Raw genomic sequence first — 15769 nt, forward strand, 5'->3', positions numbered from 1 at the left:
TTGAAAGTTTTGCTTGTGTATATGAAATAATTCTAACAAGTGCTTGTACAGTAAAATACCTTTATCTAGAATGGCTTTAATCCAACAATATGGCTGCTGGATTATCAACTATTCTGGATTATTAGGTGGCCATAGTTAAGTGTAAAAATAAATTGAGTAAATCAACAAAAATTTATATTTTAAATATTTTAATATTAAATTACCTCTCATCTAAGCCTTATTTAAAATGGTTGTTGGCCAAGTTGACCAGCGAGGTGCCAACAACTGGAACGCCCACCAATCAAATGACTGGAACAGCACATCACTGAAAAAAACATGTACAGGAGCCATAAGCTTCACACGTTGTTTGTAAGGGTGGGGTTGGGTTATTGCAGCAGAGCTCCCATTTCAATACAGAGATCTAGATGGCAATAACAGGGATCCAAGAAGGATTGTTCAATCTCAGACTTGTGTTATTTTCACACTGTCTCCATAACCCTTTAATGGTGTGAAGCGGATTGGTTCCTATCAAGACAAATTAGGTGAGCCTGGGAAAAGTTCATGTTTTGTTCAGCTGGGATCTAATTTACTAAACATCTCTTGTATATCAGTGTATTACATATTACAGCTGAATGTAGCTTTATAAAGACCAACCTCAGCTTACCTCAAGAGCTGCCTTAACAATTCCTTTACCTCTGATCATTGGTTTGTTAGAATGATCGAATGATTTTACTTGACTGAATCACAATCAAATAATCCGGAGCTAATAGATGTGAATGAGTTGGTGGATTCCTGCCAGTAATAAATATTCTACTGACAGAGCAATGTTCTCTTCCTGACTCATTCACATACAGTAAATTGCCAGCAATGCTGTTTAGGCTTTGAACTGAAAACATCAGCTGAATTTCTACTGATGAGCTAATATAGTATTATCCTACATACATATGCCTGTATGATGCCAAACCCAATTACAACTGCAAAATAACATGAGGTGTTACTATAGGGAATATACAGGATGGCAGTGTACCAGGGCTCTGGGGCCCAACATCACTTACAGTACTATATAGACATCTCTAGCCTCTGGTAAACCAGCCTAATACCATAAAAAGATAGAAAATCTAAGATGTATTTAAACCACAGGCAGCACTTGTATCTACTATGGGGCTTGGGGGGAGGGGTGCTCTAGATATTCCCACCATCCTTACTAATATGTAGTGTTAAAGGGAAACAAATCTTCATCCTAGGTGCCGTTTCTGTGCAGTTTAAATTTAAATCGCTATGTTAATATGGTGGTTTTGTGCACTGGGGGTGGGACTAACATGCCCCTAGTGCACCAAACTACTCTATTAGCATAGCAATTTAACTTCAAACTGCACAGAAACAGCACCATGGATGAAGGTAAGAAACTTACTGTCATCCTCAGCACCCTGTGCACTGTAGGGGGATATCAGCAGGTTACCTGCTGATAGGTTACTTTTAGGCCACATTCACATGTATATTTACAATAAACAACAGCCGCTGTTTATTGATAGTGTGGTTTTACATTAGATTCTATAGAACAAGGGTCGTAGTGTATACACACACTGTATACACTATGGCCGGTGTTCTATGCGGCCGCAAAAAAAGCTGACATGTCTATTTTGTTCGGCTGCTATTCAGTGAACAGCAACCTCACAAAATAGGCTGTGCACATAATTTAAAGTACATGGCCGATGTTCATGCCATGTGTGAACATGGCCTTAAAGTGTTCCAGAGCTTTAAAGCGTAACTGTCATGTTTTTTTTTATTGCAGAAATCAGTAGTATAAGCGATTTTAAGAAACTCTGTAATAGGTTTCATCATCCAAAAAAGCCTCCTTCTGTACTCAAGAAGCAATTTCCCAGCCTCCCCCCCTGACTTCTTATCTGTGCATCATCAGGCAAACACGTCTTCATTACAGAGAAGCCAGTGAAGACGGGTTCTGCTCTCTCCATTGTAAGCCTATGAAGGGGGGAGGGGCCGAGGGAGGTGAGGGAGCAGGAAGAGGTGACATGAAGGTCAGCTGTCTGTAGACTGTCTGGGCACCTAAACCGCAGGATTCTGGGGTCAGAAAGGTCAGTGCTTATCTATGAACTTACTGAGAGAAGATTGCAGGGTGTTGTGCTTTGCAGGACTGCTCCGTGCTCAGTCACTCCTAACAGCCCCTCCCCTCTCCATAGCCACATAATGGAGACAGAAATCCTGCTTCATTTGATGTGAGGGGGGAGGCTGGGAGATTGCTTTTTCAGTACAGAAGGAAACTCTTTTAGTACATAAAACCTATTACAGAGTTTCTTAAAATCGCTTGTTCTGTTATTTAATGTTTTCAGAAAAATGGCCTTGAAATGACAGTTACGCTTTAAAGAAAAAAAACAAAAAAAAAAAAACACCAAGCGCTGGGTCCATCTTTATCTACTACAATTAAAGAAGGTTTCAAACTCCAGACCATCATGTATTGGAATGAAGAATGTTTACAGGAAACATCAGCACCTTCTAGGGTGCCCTCTTCTAGGTACAGGTGTAGTGTAGAATTTTTTTTTATCAAACAAGCACTGACCAAGTGAAAAAAGTAGGGTCTGACAAAAATATTTGTACATTTGTGAAATAGTAATTTAACAGTAAAACAGACTTTGTTTTGCGGATTCTATTATGGGTCATGTTCTTCTAATATGAAGAGGATTTAACCTGGTATTTATACACCAAGGTGAGTAATTTATTATTCCCTGCACCAGCGCAGAGTGGCAAAATTTCACAAATTTTTGGGTGCAAAACTGAGCTTGCAAAAAATTTTTGTACAATCTTGTCACTCCGCACTTGTGCAGGGAATGATAAATTCTACCCCAAGTGTTTGTTCACATGGTGCGAATCACTCTCCTGCACTAAAAAAAAAAAAAAAAAGGATTTATATGTTGCAGATGAGCTGCAGAAAATCCAGAGTAGATATGTATTATGAGAACATACCCTATTTGAACAGAAGTATTGGGACATACCTTGCAATTTGTAGGTGTTTCAGCACTGTCCCAATGTATTTTTAAAAAAATGTATTTTATTTAACATACTGCAAGTCAGTCAGTCCTAAGTGTTAATATAGCAGCACAGAATTATAGTATAGTATTATAAGATTCTTGTATTATAAGATTAATACATAAAATGCCTAATCCTTTTATAAAAAAAAAAAAAATTCCACCATCTTAGACCATGAAGCTTTAATAATAGAATGTTTCTGAGCCACCATTAATCGGGTAGCAGTTAGCAGTACTAACAAAGCACCTTGCTAGGCTCGGCCATCGACGTATCAGCCTGCTGACTTTGAGCTCCGTGCTGCTCCTCTCTGTGTGCCTGGATCCCAGGACCTGATCCAGCTTTTTCAGGCACCCGGAGAGGAGCAGCACAGAACTCAAAGGCAGCTGGCTGACAAGCCAATGGCCGAGTCTAGCTAAGTACTATAAATTCACTCATCTCTAATTAGCACCTCTTTCAGTTTAAAATGCAAGTTTCAACAATAGAAATGGTAAATGTTTACATCATGTACAGGTTTCTCTAAAATACAAATACAGTATACAAAATGTCTGTTTTATTAGTCCACAGAGCTAAGCGTTTGTGCCAGAAGTGTTTGTAAAGAAATACTGCTCGCTTTCCAATCTATAGGCATTGTGGCTCACTATTGGTGAGACATAGGGCCCTATTCCACCGGACGATTATCGTTAGCATAATCGTTAACGATTAACGATCTCAAACGACCGCTATTGCGAAAGACCTGAAAACGTTCACTCATTTCCATGGAACGATAATCGTTACTTATGATCGTAATTGCGATCGTTTCTTCTTCCGTATTTCTTCGCTATTGCGTTCGTATCTATTGCGAACGACCGAACGATGTCTTATTCAATGCGAACGATTTGCGAACGTTTTGCAAACGAGCAACGATAAAAATAGGTCCAGGTCTTATAAAGCGATCAACGATTTCTCGTTCGGTCGTTAATCGTTACTGCATTTCAACCGAACGATTATCGTTTAGATTCGAACGATTTAACGATAATCTGAACGATAATCGTCCAGTGGAATAGGGCCCATAGGGTCCCTGCCTGTACTGTACATCAGGACAAGGTAGGGACACAAAAGCATAAAGTGCACTGCAAATGTCAGACCTGCATTACCAGTGCTGTTCCTGACACTCTCCCTCCTACCTCCAGAATCTCCTGTGTGCCTGCCAGTCTGGAGTGGGTGCTTTGGAGAATGCTGCTGGCAATGGGAGAAAAGGGGAAGTAGGTATTATTTGAAGAGGTATTATTGGACAATACTGGGGAGGGATAGAAGAGGACAGTACTACCGCCAGTGGGACAAGTGTGAGCATCAGGACAATATTGCTGCCAATGGGGCAGAGGTGGGAATGAGGACCATACCAGTCATTGCTGCTTGCAGCTGCAGGAGAGGTATTTTGCATTGCAATGAAGTATCTGGCAATACTGGAAAGGTGTTCCACAGGTGCACTGTGGTACTTAGTGCTGCTGGAGGGGTTTTCTGTGCTGCTTTATAGTGTTAGGTCCTACTGGAGAAGTATTTGATGCCACATTGTTGGGTCTAGCACCACTGGAAAGGTATTTTGTGCTGCACTGTTGTGTATTGCTATGCTGGGGAGGTATTTGTGCTGTACTATGGTGTTTAGTGCTACAAATGAGGTATTTTGTGTTGCACTGTTGTGTTTGACACTTTTTGGGAGATATGTTTTACTATACAGTGGTATTTGTTTGGCACAGCTGTAGAGGTATGTTGTACAGTACAGTGGTATTTGTTTGTAGAGGCATGTTCTACTGTACAGTGGTATTTGTTTGTAGAGGTATGTAGTGAACTGTTTAAGAAGCCCTGGTCTAAAGAAATATGAAGAAGCTCAGCTTTTATTTTATCAGAGCTTGTTAACAGGGTTGTCCAGGCAAAGCAATTTTAAAGTGTACTTTTTATCATACAAAAACTTTTGACATGACATTTGTCGGGGTCTGAGTGTTCATGCTAAGCTTGGTCCTCTCCCGCCTCTGTGTCACATGATGAATCGTGCTTCTTATGTAAGGCACACAAAACGTGTGAATGCGGCTTAAGTCTATGAAGCCTAACTCTTTTCATTGACACAGACCGGGGAGGGGACTGCGAGGCAGCATTGTCCTCGCCCTGCTTGTTCTCTCGATTAGTACTGGCCTGAACATTCAGACCGATGAAATCTTTTGACATGTCTCTATAACACGTCAAAAGTTTTTTATGATGACAGGTACACTTTAATATTATATATAAAAAAATGCTCTGCTCAGACAATCCCTTTAAGAAATTAAAGTTCAACTGTGATTGGTTGCTAATGTCAGATCAGACAGTTTATTACTCATTCCCCCCAAAATGTCTTCTGGAAAATGATATATTACAAAAAAAAAAAAATAAAATAGTTCAACTGAAGTAATAAAAATTGCTCTTTTTCTATACTGGCCTCTAGATTAGAATGTATAGAATATGTTTGTGGCACGTGTACAGGTGTTATTCACATCCTGTAGAAAGCCAGACACCACACACTAAGGGGCCTATTCCACGGAGCGATAATCGTCCTATTCGGCCGATTATCGCTCCGTGGAATAGAGAGAACGATCAGCCGATGATCGTGTCATCGGCTGATCGTTCATTTAGGTTTAGACCTAAAATCATTGTTCGCCACCAGCGCATCGCTACGCTGGAATAGTGCCAATTACTGACTGGAACCGCCGCGGCCAGTGATTGGCTCAGCGGTCTGTCAGTTCAAACAGCTCCACTCCGAAGCTGCTGTGGCACAGGACCGGGAGGAAGAAGAAGACCTGCAGCCCGGACAGGTAATGTATGAAACAAGGGCTGCAAGGACAACGGTAACAATGTCCCTGCAGCCCTCGCTAACGATCATCGGGGCCTTGGAATAGGCCCAGTAAACAAGCGCCGATCTAACAGATCAGCGCTCGTTTACATTGTTGATCGGGCCCTGCTCGGCCCGTGGAATAGGACCCTAAGGCTAGGTTTCAGACTAAGGGTGCATGCCCCTACGGAATATGCACGGAAAACCCGCTTCGGATTCCGTCGCTGGCTCCTGCTCGCAGCAGCGCACATCTCAGCCTGTGTCATAGACTCCATTCTAGGCACAGGCGGATTCTGCCGTCCGCCGAAAGAATTGACATGTCAATTCTTTTGTCAGACAGGGGAATCCGCCCGGCCATAGAATGATGTTTTTATGGCAAAGGAAAAGATGTGTGCCACCGCGAGTGGGAACGAGCGATGGAATCCACAGCAGGTCTTCCACTCGGATTCTGTAGTGTGTGTGCACCCTAATTGCTAGAAGCAGGAGGAAAGCATGCGGCTGATCACTTCTCTCCCTGTCCTCTGTACCTGGAAACCAGGACTATACTATTGCCATAGACTGGGATTCAGTCATGTGGCACAGAGCTAGGAGAGAATGAGCTTAGCATGCACTTCTCCTGGCTCGGTCTAGTAATCGATCGGTCAGAAGTTTTATTTTAACAGTGCCTACTTAAAATACTTTCAATAACCAAATAAATTATGAAAATCATTAAGCCTATTTAATCCTGGAATAAGGGACTCCCCAGTCTAGTTAATGTTCAGTGAGTGTATCTAATTCCTGCATATACTGACAATGGTATAATGGCAAGAGAGGTAGTAAATGCCTGCACAGAAAATCTGACACTTTGGTTAATTCTAAATGGTGTTTGATTGTCCTGAATGTTAACTCCCATGTAGAGCTTTCTGTTCTTGTACCCATTCCTGTATGAGCTGATGAGCTATTGCAATCTTTGGAGGCACCCAGACTGGGAATGTACCATCTGGTAATTTAGGAGGCAATATCTTCACTTGTAGTGCTTCAATCACTTCTTCTAAGGTGAACCATCGGGCATCTTCTATCTCTGATCTGTTGATCTCTAGCTGTAAGATAGAAATTGGTCCGCACATTGAGTCCTCCATATCTGACAGGTTCTAGAGCAATCTAGCACAAGCCACTGCCTTTGTAAAAAAATAAATATTTTGGAGTTGGATTTTTATGCAAACTTACAATAAAAAAAGATTTTCTAAACTAACGTTCTCGGATCTTTACTAATAACAGTGCAGTGGAAATAGATGCAAAATAATGCTCTAGTTATATAACAAGTAATCCACTCAGTGGCATATGTTCATATAGAATAAGGCGGATAATTCTTACCCTGTCATCCTTAACTGTGGCCTGACATGCCAGCATTAGAGAGCTGGTAGGAAACGGCCAATGCTGGGACCCAGAATAGCTGATTGTATCCACCACCAAACCAACTTCTTCAGCTACTTCTCTCCGAATGGCCTCCTCCAGCTTCTCCCCTGAACAAAGCCAAGAAACAGTGAAAATTCTATTTACCAGAAGTAGACCTCATGAAATAAGTACTACACTTTGAATATAATCTGCATAAATCAATATTACAAGCAAATGTAAGAAACCTGTGTTGCCTATTTGTCCAAAATAGTACCTAAAAGCATCAGAGCATAGACCCTTGAGTATTAAATATTATAGAAAAATATTTATTTTTTTTTTCCTTAAAAATACCTTTCCAAAAGAGATCCCCATTACTTCACACTAACTCAATATGTAACCCACACAAAAGTAGTGTCAACACTACTTATGAGAAGTACATTCCCAGAAGCAAGATGGTTTAAACTAGTAAACCATCTTATAAAAGTTCTGAAGAATCAGTAGATTTGGCACATGTGATTGGAAAGTAGTTGCCCTGCCACATGGCTTTGAGAAAACCCCAGCCACATGTTGTCACATGCAACTCAGGCTCAGCACTCTATTATGACAAGAAGTATCTTAGTACTTTCACTTCTGACTTATTTCAAAAGTAATAGTGATTAAAAACTATTACAACCCTCACCCAGAGATACAAAATCTATAAAGCTCTGTATAAAGACACCAGAACTGGGTTTATCAACACAATTTGGACTTCAGAGCTCAAGTGCATTAAAGGCAAACACACTGCCCTTTCCATGGAACCAGCTAAAGAACCCATATGTATCCTACCACTACTGTATCCTTGATGACACAGGTTCTACAGAAAATCAGACAGGACCTGTGGACCTGTGCTTGCTTGCAGCCCCCTTATAAGGCACAAACAATTGTATCTTTCATGCTGCCATTAACATTCATTTTTATTGGCTGCACATCTCTATGGTGCTGTTAATGCAAGAAGGTAGCTGCTGTGTCAACCTTGACCGACTAATAGATTTGGATGATCCATCACTGTGTCTGGCACAAACCTTGGAAAGTTACCTGATTTTAAGTGAAAATACATGTATATTTTAAACACATAAATATATTCAGGTTGTCAGATGGAAACTTCAAATTACCCCAATAAAACAGGTGAATACACTGAATCTCTGTGTACAGTGCTCCTTTAACATTGTCCTCTGTCATATCTAACTCTTAGCCCTCACATCTCCCATCAGCCTATACCCATTAGCTTTTACTAGGTGGCTACCCTCACCCCTACAACAAATAATGTTTGCATATGATAGATTCTTGTAAACTGAAGGTAAAGGTTTACATAGTCACAAGGCTAAAGGTGAACCTTTACTTTAAACATTAAATTATGTCTTACCAATTAGAGCCAGATACAGGAACATGTTGTTTTTTTTCCAATATGTTTTATGTTTCCAATTGTAAACTTTTTTTTTTTTATTAATTTTTTTGTAAATTATTAGGCCTGTCAGCAGAAAATGCCCACCTGGTGCACCTAGTTTGCCTTTATATTTTTATTTCATCTTTGGAGAGCTATAGTATCTGTAGATGTAGTTACTGTAGTTGTAATGTAGTTATTTTTTCCAGTCATCTACTACTCAACTACCCTCAGATTATGTCTCCTTTTTCTTGTGTTTAGTCTCTTTTTTCTGGCTTTAAAGAAGCGTTCTGGAAAAAAATTTATTTGCTCCCGGTTGCGCTCTGGCTACTCACCAACGATGATCAGTGTCCCATGGTGTGGCTTTGTTCCGATGCTGTGGTGCCGTTTAAATCCTGCGCACTTTCAAGTCACCGCTCTACTGTCTCCATGTTGATTGAAGGCCGGAAGTCACGCTGTCCCATAGAGAATGCATTAGAGAGCGTGACTTCCGGCCTTCAATCGAAATGGAGACAGAAGAGAGATTACTTAAACGCACACAGGATTAAAACAGTGCCGCAGCACCAGAACAAAGCCGTGCCGTGGGACACCGATCATTGCTGGTGAGTATACGCGTATATCAATTCTTTTTGTAGGTGAGGTCTCCTGAACTAGACACAGTATGCCAGATGTCGTCTCATAGCTTCGTCTTTATCTTTATTTTTAATTATTTTCAAATAAAAACCTACAATTGCAATATTTAAGAACACAAACATATCCAAATACTTTTTCATAAATACACGCTCCCACCCACTGTTAAGGCCTCACTAAATACCACCAAATCGTATTTCTCATATCTATCAGAAATCTTTTGCAATCCCACTTTAGTAGGACTGATTGGTGAAAGCCACCTTCTGGCTTTAATAATCGGGCATAGAAAAACTGATCATTTCTTTGATCTTCTGTTTCGGAAGTTCTATACCCATATCATCAGGATTTAGAGCTCCACAACGGCCACATGGACCATAGGAAACAATAGTTGACTCATTGAATTTTATAAGAATAGTTTCTAGCCTTGCTCTGTTCCCTGGGCAGAGGTATGTGCGCAGGGAGGGGGCCCTGTAACCATTTGCAATTGTGGTGGTAGATCCCCTGTTATCTATAGGTGTCACCTCTCTTTTTAATTCTATCTATCTGTAATAATAAAGGGGAGAATGCGGAAAAGGTTTCTCTAAAGAACAGGAAGTAATCAATTTTAAGAGTTAAGTGGCCAAAAAAAAAAACCTGCAAGATTTCAGGATTAAGGCTATGTTCACACTATGTAAAACTATGGCAGTAGTTCTCGCCGCAGAACTACGGCCGTAGTTTTGCGGGGTGGGACATAGTTTTATTTTTAACGGGATCCCAACCGGAGCGTACACACATTGTATACGCTCCGGCCGGGATCCCGTGCGGCGCCGGAAATAATTGACCAGTCAGTTTTCTGTGGGCGGAATTCACTGAATTCCAGCCGCAGAAAGACCTCTCAGTTCACACAGTGAAGCAAGCGGCTACGGCCACTGGGCTATGGGAAGCTCTGATGCGGGCGCACACTGATGCGCCCGCATCAGAGCTCTGCAGCCGGAAAGATCACCCGGCCAATAGTACTGGCCGAGATGATCCGGCCAGAGACCGGCTGTTCCGTGACCCGGCCGGGTCACGGAACGACCAGTCTCTAACGTAGTGTGAACATGGCCTAAAGAATTATTCCCATTTGGGACATCACAAGATAGATCCAGGTACCAGAGGTGAGACCTGCATTTAGGGATCCCTTATAGAATATCTTGTGCATATGATGGGTATACTCTTAACGTTTTGAATACGTTTGACAAAAAAAAAAACATTCCCTTTAAAAACATGCACAATAAAACTTATAGTATAATGTATGGTTGTTAAATACCATGTATAGATACTTAGAGGCTTATGTAACAAGGCAACAGAACACTGTGTGGTGCAAACAATCTTATGTTTGCCTTTAGTACACTTCAGCAAGTGTTGGGTCAATCAGCTGAATACCTATCTATACTGTAGCTGTGTGTACTGTGGATATACAGTAAATGCTTACCAATTTCACAGAAACCTGCAAGTGCGGTATACATCCCAGCTGGAAAGCTCTCCTGATGAGCGAGCAAGCAGCGATTTCCGCTAGACACAAGTGTGATAACCACTGGTGACGTCTAGTGTATTAAAACATATAAAATGTATGATTAGACTTACAATTATAGTTATACTATTATAGTTGATTATAGTTCCTTTAAAACACCTGCGGGTAGTAGATGATCCCATTAGACTGGCACACACGCTTACTTCCCGACACATTCTTCCATGTTGGCTTTCCTGATTTGCTGCAGTATTGGTGACAGTCATGCCAACGTAAAAGGGACTGTGCCTATAATAGACATACAGTAGGTAAATCTTAGGAAATATATTAAACATGTCTTTATATCATGATCTGTAGAAGATACTGATGCTGTGCTAATACTAATTTGCATGATTATCTAGTATCATATTATCTAGTGACTGTTTGCCTAAGGGTTTGTTCTCTTGTATATCTGCTAAAAAAAAAGAATTGATATGGATCTACCCTTCTTGATCTTTTCTGTGCAGTTTAGCAGAGGTCTCCTGTACTGATCTGGAGTCACCAGGATAAAACTGGTTTAACTGTGTGGGGAAAGCAGAGACACCTACCCATCCTATATTATGGTGCTCCTTGTCATTTACTCATGTTTTCCCCCATTCTTATATACCCAACAGACGTCAATCCTAAACCCGATCGTGGGCACATAACACATTGAGTTGGTGGTGGCTCTGAAAATCTGCAGCATGCTGTCACATACACACAGGTTTCTCAGCAATCTGTAAATTGATTTGCTGTGTTTTGTTGCGGCAATATAACGTGAAATCCACTAAAATCCCGACCCATATGTACATAACATGATGAGAAGCTTACATTCCTTTATAAATATACAAGCAAACATCTACGGTTCTCAGTGTAAAACATAAAAACTGACAGGTTTATATGAAGGTATTCAGATAGCTCACAGCTTTATATTATTTGGCCAATGATAAGACAATAATTTGTATAATGAATATATCTATACTGTGAGACCCTTTCAGAGCACAGAAGTTTCACAAGTAATCCAAGGCTGTTAGGTTGTATTTGACTCACTCACTCCCACCAGATGTGGATGATGCAAAGACTTAGAAACATTTTGCACTGCACTTTTTTAAAAATGTACAGCCGGGGGCAGTATTCTTTACACTAATGTAGAGGATCCCTGTCAGACCTGATCATGGCCATTATGTATGAGAAGGCAGCAGAGTACTCATACAAGTCTGGGCAAGAGAAAAATACACCCAATGTGCAACTTCTCCCAAGATATCTGCTCTAGGCAGTTCTTTAGATCTGTCCCAGCAAGTCTCTCCACCTAAGGAAAGAATGACACATTCAAGACACTACCATAGTTTTCCTGGGGGCATGTAACTGTCCCCCTCGTTGGGGCTTGTAAAGTTATTTATCATACAGGTATGTAACTGAGATGTGTCCGCTAACCTACTACCCTATAAAAGGGGAATGTACTATACATAGCCTCATGCGGTTTTAACTTGATATTATACACACGACCGATGTGGATGACAAATAATATGTACAGTGGTACCTTGGTTTAAGAGTAACTTGGTTTAAGAGCGTTTTGGTTTAAGAGCTCACAGTTTTTCAAAATTGTGACTTGGTTTAAGAGCATTGTTTTGGTTTAAGAGCTCCCTGCACTAGGCGGGAGGGCGAGGGTGTGGAACCAATTGTCTGCATTTTAGTAATTTCTTATGGGAAAACTTGCTTTGGTTTAAGAGTGGATTTGGATTACAAGCATGGCCCCGGAACGAATTATGCTCGTATTCTAAGGCACCACTGTATTAAAGAGGACTTCAAATAAAGGATCATATTTAAGACAATATAAATCTTTTATCATATATAAAAAATAGTGATGAGCGAACATGCTTGTCCGAGCTTGGTACTCAATGTTACTCGGATGAGCATCTTGCGATACTCGAGAAAATCTCATCATCCAATTCTTTTTCTCAGCCAATAAACATGCAGGAGACTCTTTGGTACGTCCTGCGATCCCGTGGGACCCATACATGTCGATAGCAGCGATTGGTTGGCCAAATCAGATGACCCTGCCATATAAAAATCTCGGCCGCCGAGGCTCGGCTCACATGCATGCTGGAAGAGATTAGGTACAGAGCTGCTGCTGGTCAGGGAGAGCGTTAGGGAGGGAATTAGCGTTCCAGTAGGCAGGGAATACTAGCAATACAACCAAACAGCCTTTGTAAGAGCTTCAAATCGTTATTAATTTGTATTACTACAGACTGCTGTCTGGAACTTGCAGTGCAGCTACCACGATTTCAGCAGCACACTGTAGTGATCGACTGCTGGCAGAAAGGGGACATTAGGTGTTGCATACAGACCCCTAAGAAGTGCTCAGTACTATTTTATTGGGCCCTCTACTATATTTTCTGATTTCTGTATTTCTTACACAAGGCATATATAAGTTCACTACTGCTTGTTCAGTGTAAAGGGGGGTCACAGAGTGTATATAGGTGCAGCCACCAACAGATTGTATCCTACAGCTGTTGTCCAGAATTTGGCATAATGGTGCCATTAGGCAGCCTCAGAGGCATCCATACATGCTGCCCCTGCTGTTTCCTGTCCATTTCCGTTGTGTTTCCAGCATTTTCTGAGGTTGACAGGTTTTCACACGACCTTCCCTCTACCGAACTTGGGTCCCCTGCAGAAATGCTCGAGTTTTCCATTGACTTCAATGAGCACCCGAGCATTTTAGTACTTGCTCATCACTAATAAAGAACAAAAGTAGCATCAAAAAGTCTATACCTGTTCCATAGTTTCAGAGCTCTAATATTTTTATGGACATTTTTCATCTGTTTTAGAAGTGGTCAGTGCATACAGAAGTGTGTCCAAAAGAAAGGACCAGCCCTATCAGGAGTGTACATGGTTGAGAATGTACACTGAGACAAGGGAGTCAAATAGCAAACACCAAAATACAGCCTTAAGTGCAACTATTCAACTCTTCTTTTCCCTCTAATAAATATAGGCTAGGTAACATAATGTTTATGTGTGATGTATCATTATAACCCACACAAGTCAATGGTTTCCCAATGGTAATACCTTAGATAACAGACATCCATCTTCTCCATTTATTTGCACAAATGCTTTCCTCAGATCTGTGAATTTCCCAGAAAATTCTTCTTCCAAGGCGGATTTTTCAAAAGACCCTAGAAAAAAAATGATGGGTTAAAATGATCATGTTACTTTCTAAGCTTGCATTATAGATGCAGTGCTGAGCCTCAGTATGCACACCCACTACTTCCCCACTGCAGCTCTTAGCATAATAAAGACCTGATAGATTCCCTTTAATTTTTATAGGTAGAAGTCACTCACCAAGATCCACAGCAAACTGGGCAATGGAGGAATCAGTGCAACTAACCAGAACCGAGTCTTCCAAGTTTATCTTGTCTTTTCCATAACTACTAAGGACTTGCAGTAAATCTAGGACCAAGCAGAATAACATTACTAAAACATGGTATAAATACTAAATCATAGAGACACCTCTTTCATCCAACCACCCAAATCTGCAAAAACAGTTGTTTATGGGGGTGCTCATTTAAAAGTAAAAATGTATATGGAATACAGGTTATGGCTGGGTTCACACTACGTATATTTCAGTCAGTATTATGGTCCTCATATTGCAACCAAAACCAGGAGTGGATTAAAAACACAGAAAGGATCTGTTCACACAATGTTGAAATTGAGTGGATGGCCGCCATTTAATGGCAAACATTTGCTGTTATTTTAAAACAACGGCTGTTATATTGGAATAATGGCCGTTATTTACTGTTATATGGCGGCCATCCACTCAATTTCAACATTGTGTGAACAGAGCCTTTCTTTGTTTTTAATCCACTTCTGGTTTTGGTTGCAATATGAGGACCACAATACTGACTGAAATATACATAGTGTGAACCCAGCCTAAATGTCTAAAGGATTCAGGAAATGTGCAGAACACAGATGAATGAGCCAAAAAAAGTAGGTCTTTTATCTCATCTCATTGCTGGTCACGGTCATGGCTCTCATCTCATTCCTGGCCTGCATCCTAGCTTCCTGTCTCATTCCTAGTCCTATATATGGCTTCCACCTCATTTCACGTTCAATGCTTGCCCCCCCCCCCCCCCATTTTTTTTCTGGTACCATCACGACTCCCTGTCTCATTCCTGGTCTCCATCATAGCTCCTGTATCATTCCTGTTGCGTTGCAAATCCTCTGTAATCCCTGGCTCCCCATCTTATCACCAGTCCCATGCCTGGCTCCCCATTACATCCCAAGCCCCATGCCTGGTTCCCCATCTTATCACCAGTCCCATGCCTGGCTCCCCATTACATCCCAAGCCCCATGCCTGGTTCCCCATCTTATCACCAGTCCCATGCCTGGCTCCCCATTACATCCCAAGCCCCATGCCTGGCTCTCTATCACATCCCAAGCCCCATGCCTGGTTCCCCATCTTATCACCAGTCCCATGCCTGGCTCCCCATCTTATCACCAGTCCCATGCCTGGCTCCCCATCTTATCACCAGTCCCATGCCTGGCTCCCCATCTTATCACCACTCCTATGCCTGGCTTCCCATCTTATCACCACTCCCATGCCTGGCTCCCCATCTTATCACCACTCCCATGCCTGGCTCCCCATCTTATCACCACTCCCATGCCTGGCTTCTTTTTCATCCTTAGTGCCATTGCATGGCTTCTTATCACATTTCTGGTCCTTATTATGGCTGCCCAGGAAATTGCAGGTACGAAGTAACATAATCATAGGCAATATAATCAGATGTAGTTGTCACCCAGTGTTGCATTACTTAGTTACTGAACCACTGCCTACTACTACTACTGCCTACAGAATTCACTGACAACTCATGAATTGCTGGCAGAGAATGCCCTTAGGCTTAGACATTTTCTCCGGAAAGAGATTTTCAGCCATTTCTTGGATGGTATATTCAGTTTGAAGTCCTCTCTCGGAAGCATACACAAT

General features: G+C 41.4%; 1 protein-coding gene across 3 annotated transcripts in view; it reads right to left on the reverse strand.

The window, feature by feature from the left end:
* Positions 1-3315: 3315 nt before the first annotated feature.
* The window catches only part of NUDT13 (nudix hydrolase 13), a 32323-nt gene continuing 19869 nt past the window's right edge, over positions 3316-15769 (reverse strand). For 2 of the 3 annotated variants that reach the window (XM_069980516.1, XM_069980517.1), the window contains exons 4-9: positions 14128-14235; positions 13855-13961; positions 10933-11058; positions 10735-10846; positions 7211-7359; positions 3317-6936 (exon numbers count right to left, since the gene is read on the reverse strand). In XM_069980516.1, the coding sequence (XP_069836617.1) occupies positions 6739-6936; positions 7211-7359; positions 10735-10846; positions 10933-11058; positions 13855-13961; positions 14128-14235 (800 nt within the window). In that variant the 3' untranslated portion in view covers positions 3317-6738. Of the gene's footprint in view, positions 6937-7210; positions 7360-10734; positions 10847-10932; positions 11059-13854; positions 13962-14127; positions 14236-15769 lie in introns of all 3 variants that reach the window. The other variant, XM_069980518.1, reaches the window with a different exon arrangement.

The sequence above is a fragment of the Dendropsophus ebraccatus genome, chromosome 8 (assembly GCF_027789765.1).
Source record: "Dendropsophus ebraccatus isolate aDenEbr1 chromosome 8, aDenEbr1.pat, whole genome shotgun sequence".
Taxonomy (NCBI): Eukaryota; Metazoa; Chordata; class Amphibia; order Anura; family Hylidae; genus Dendropsophus; species Dendropsophus ebraccatus.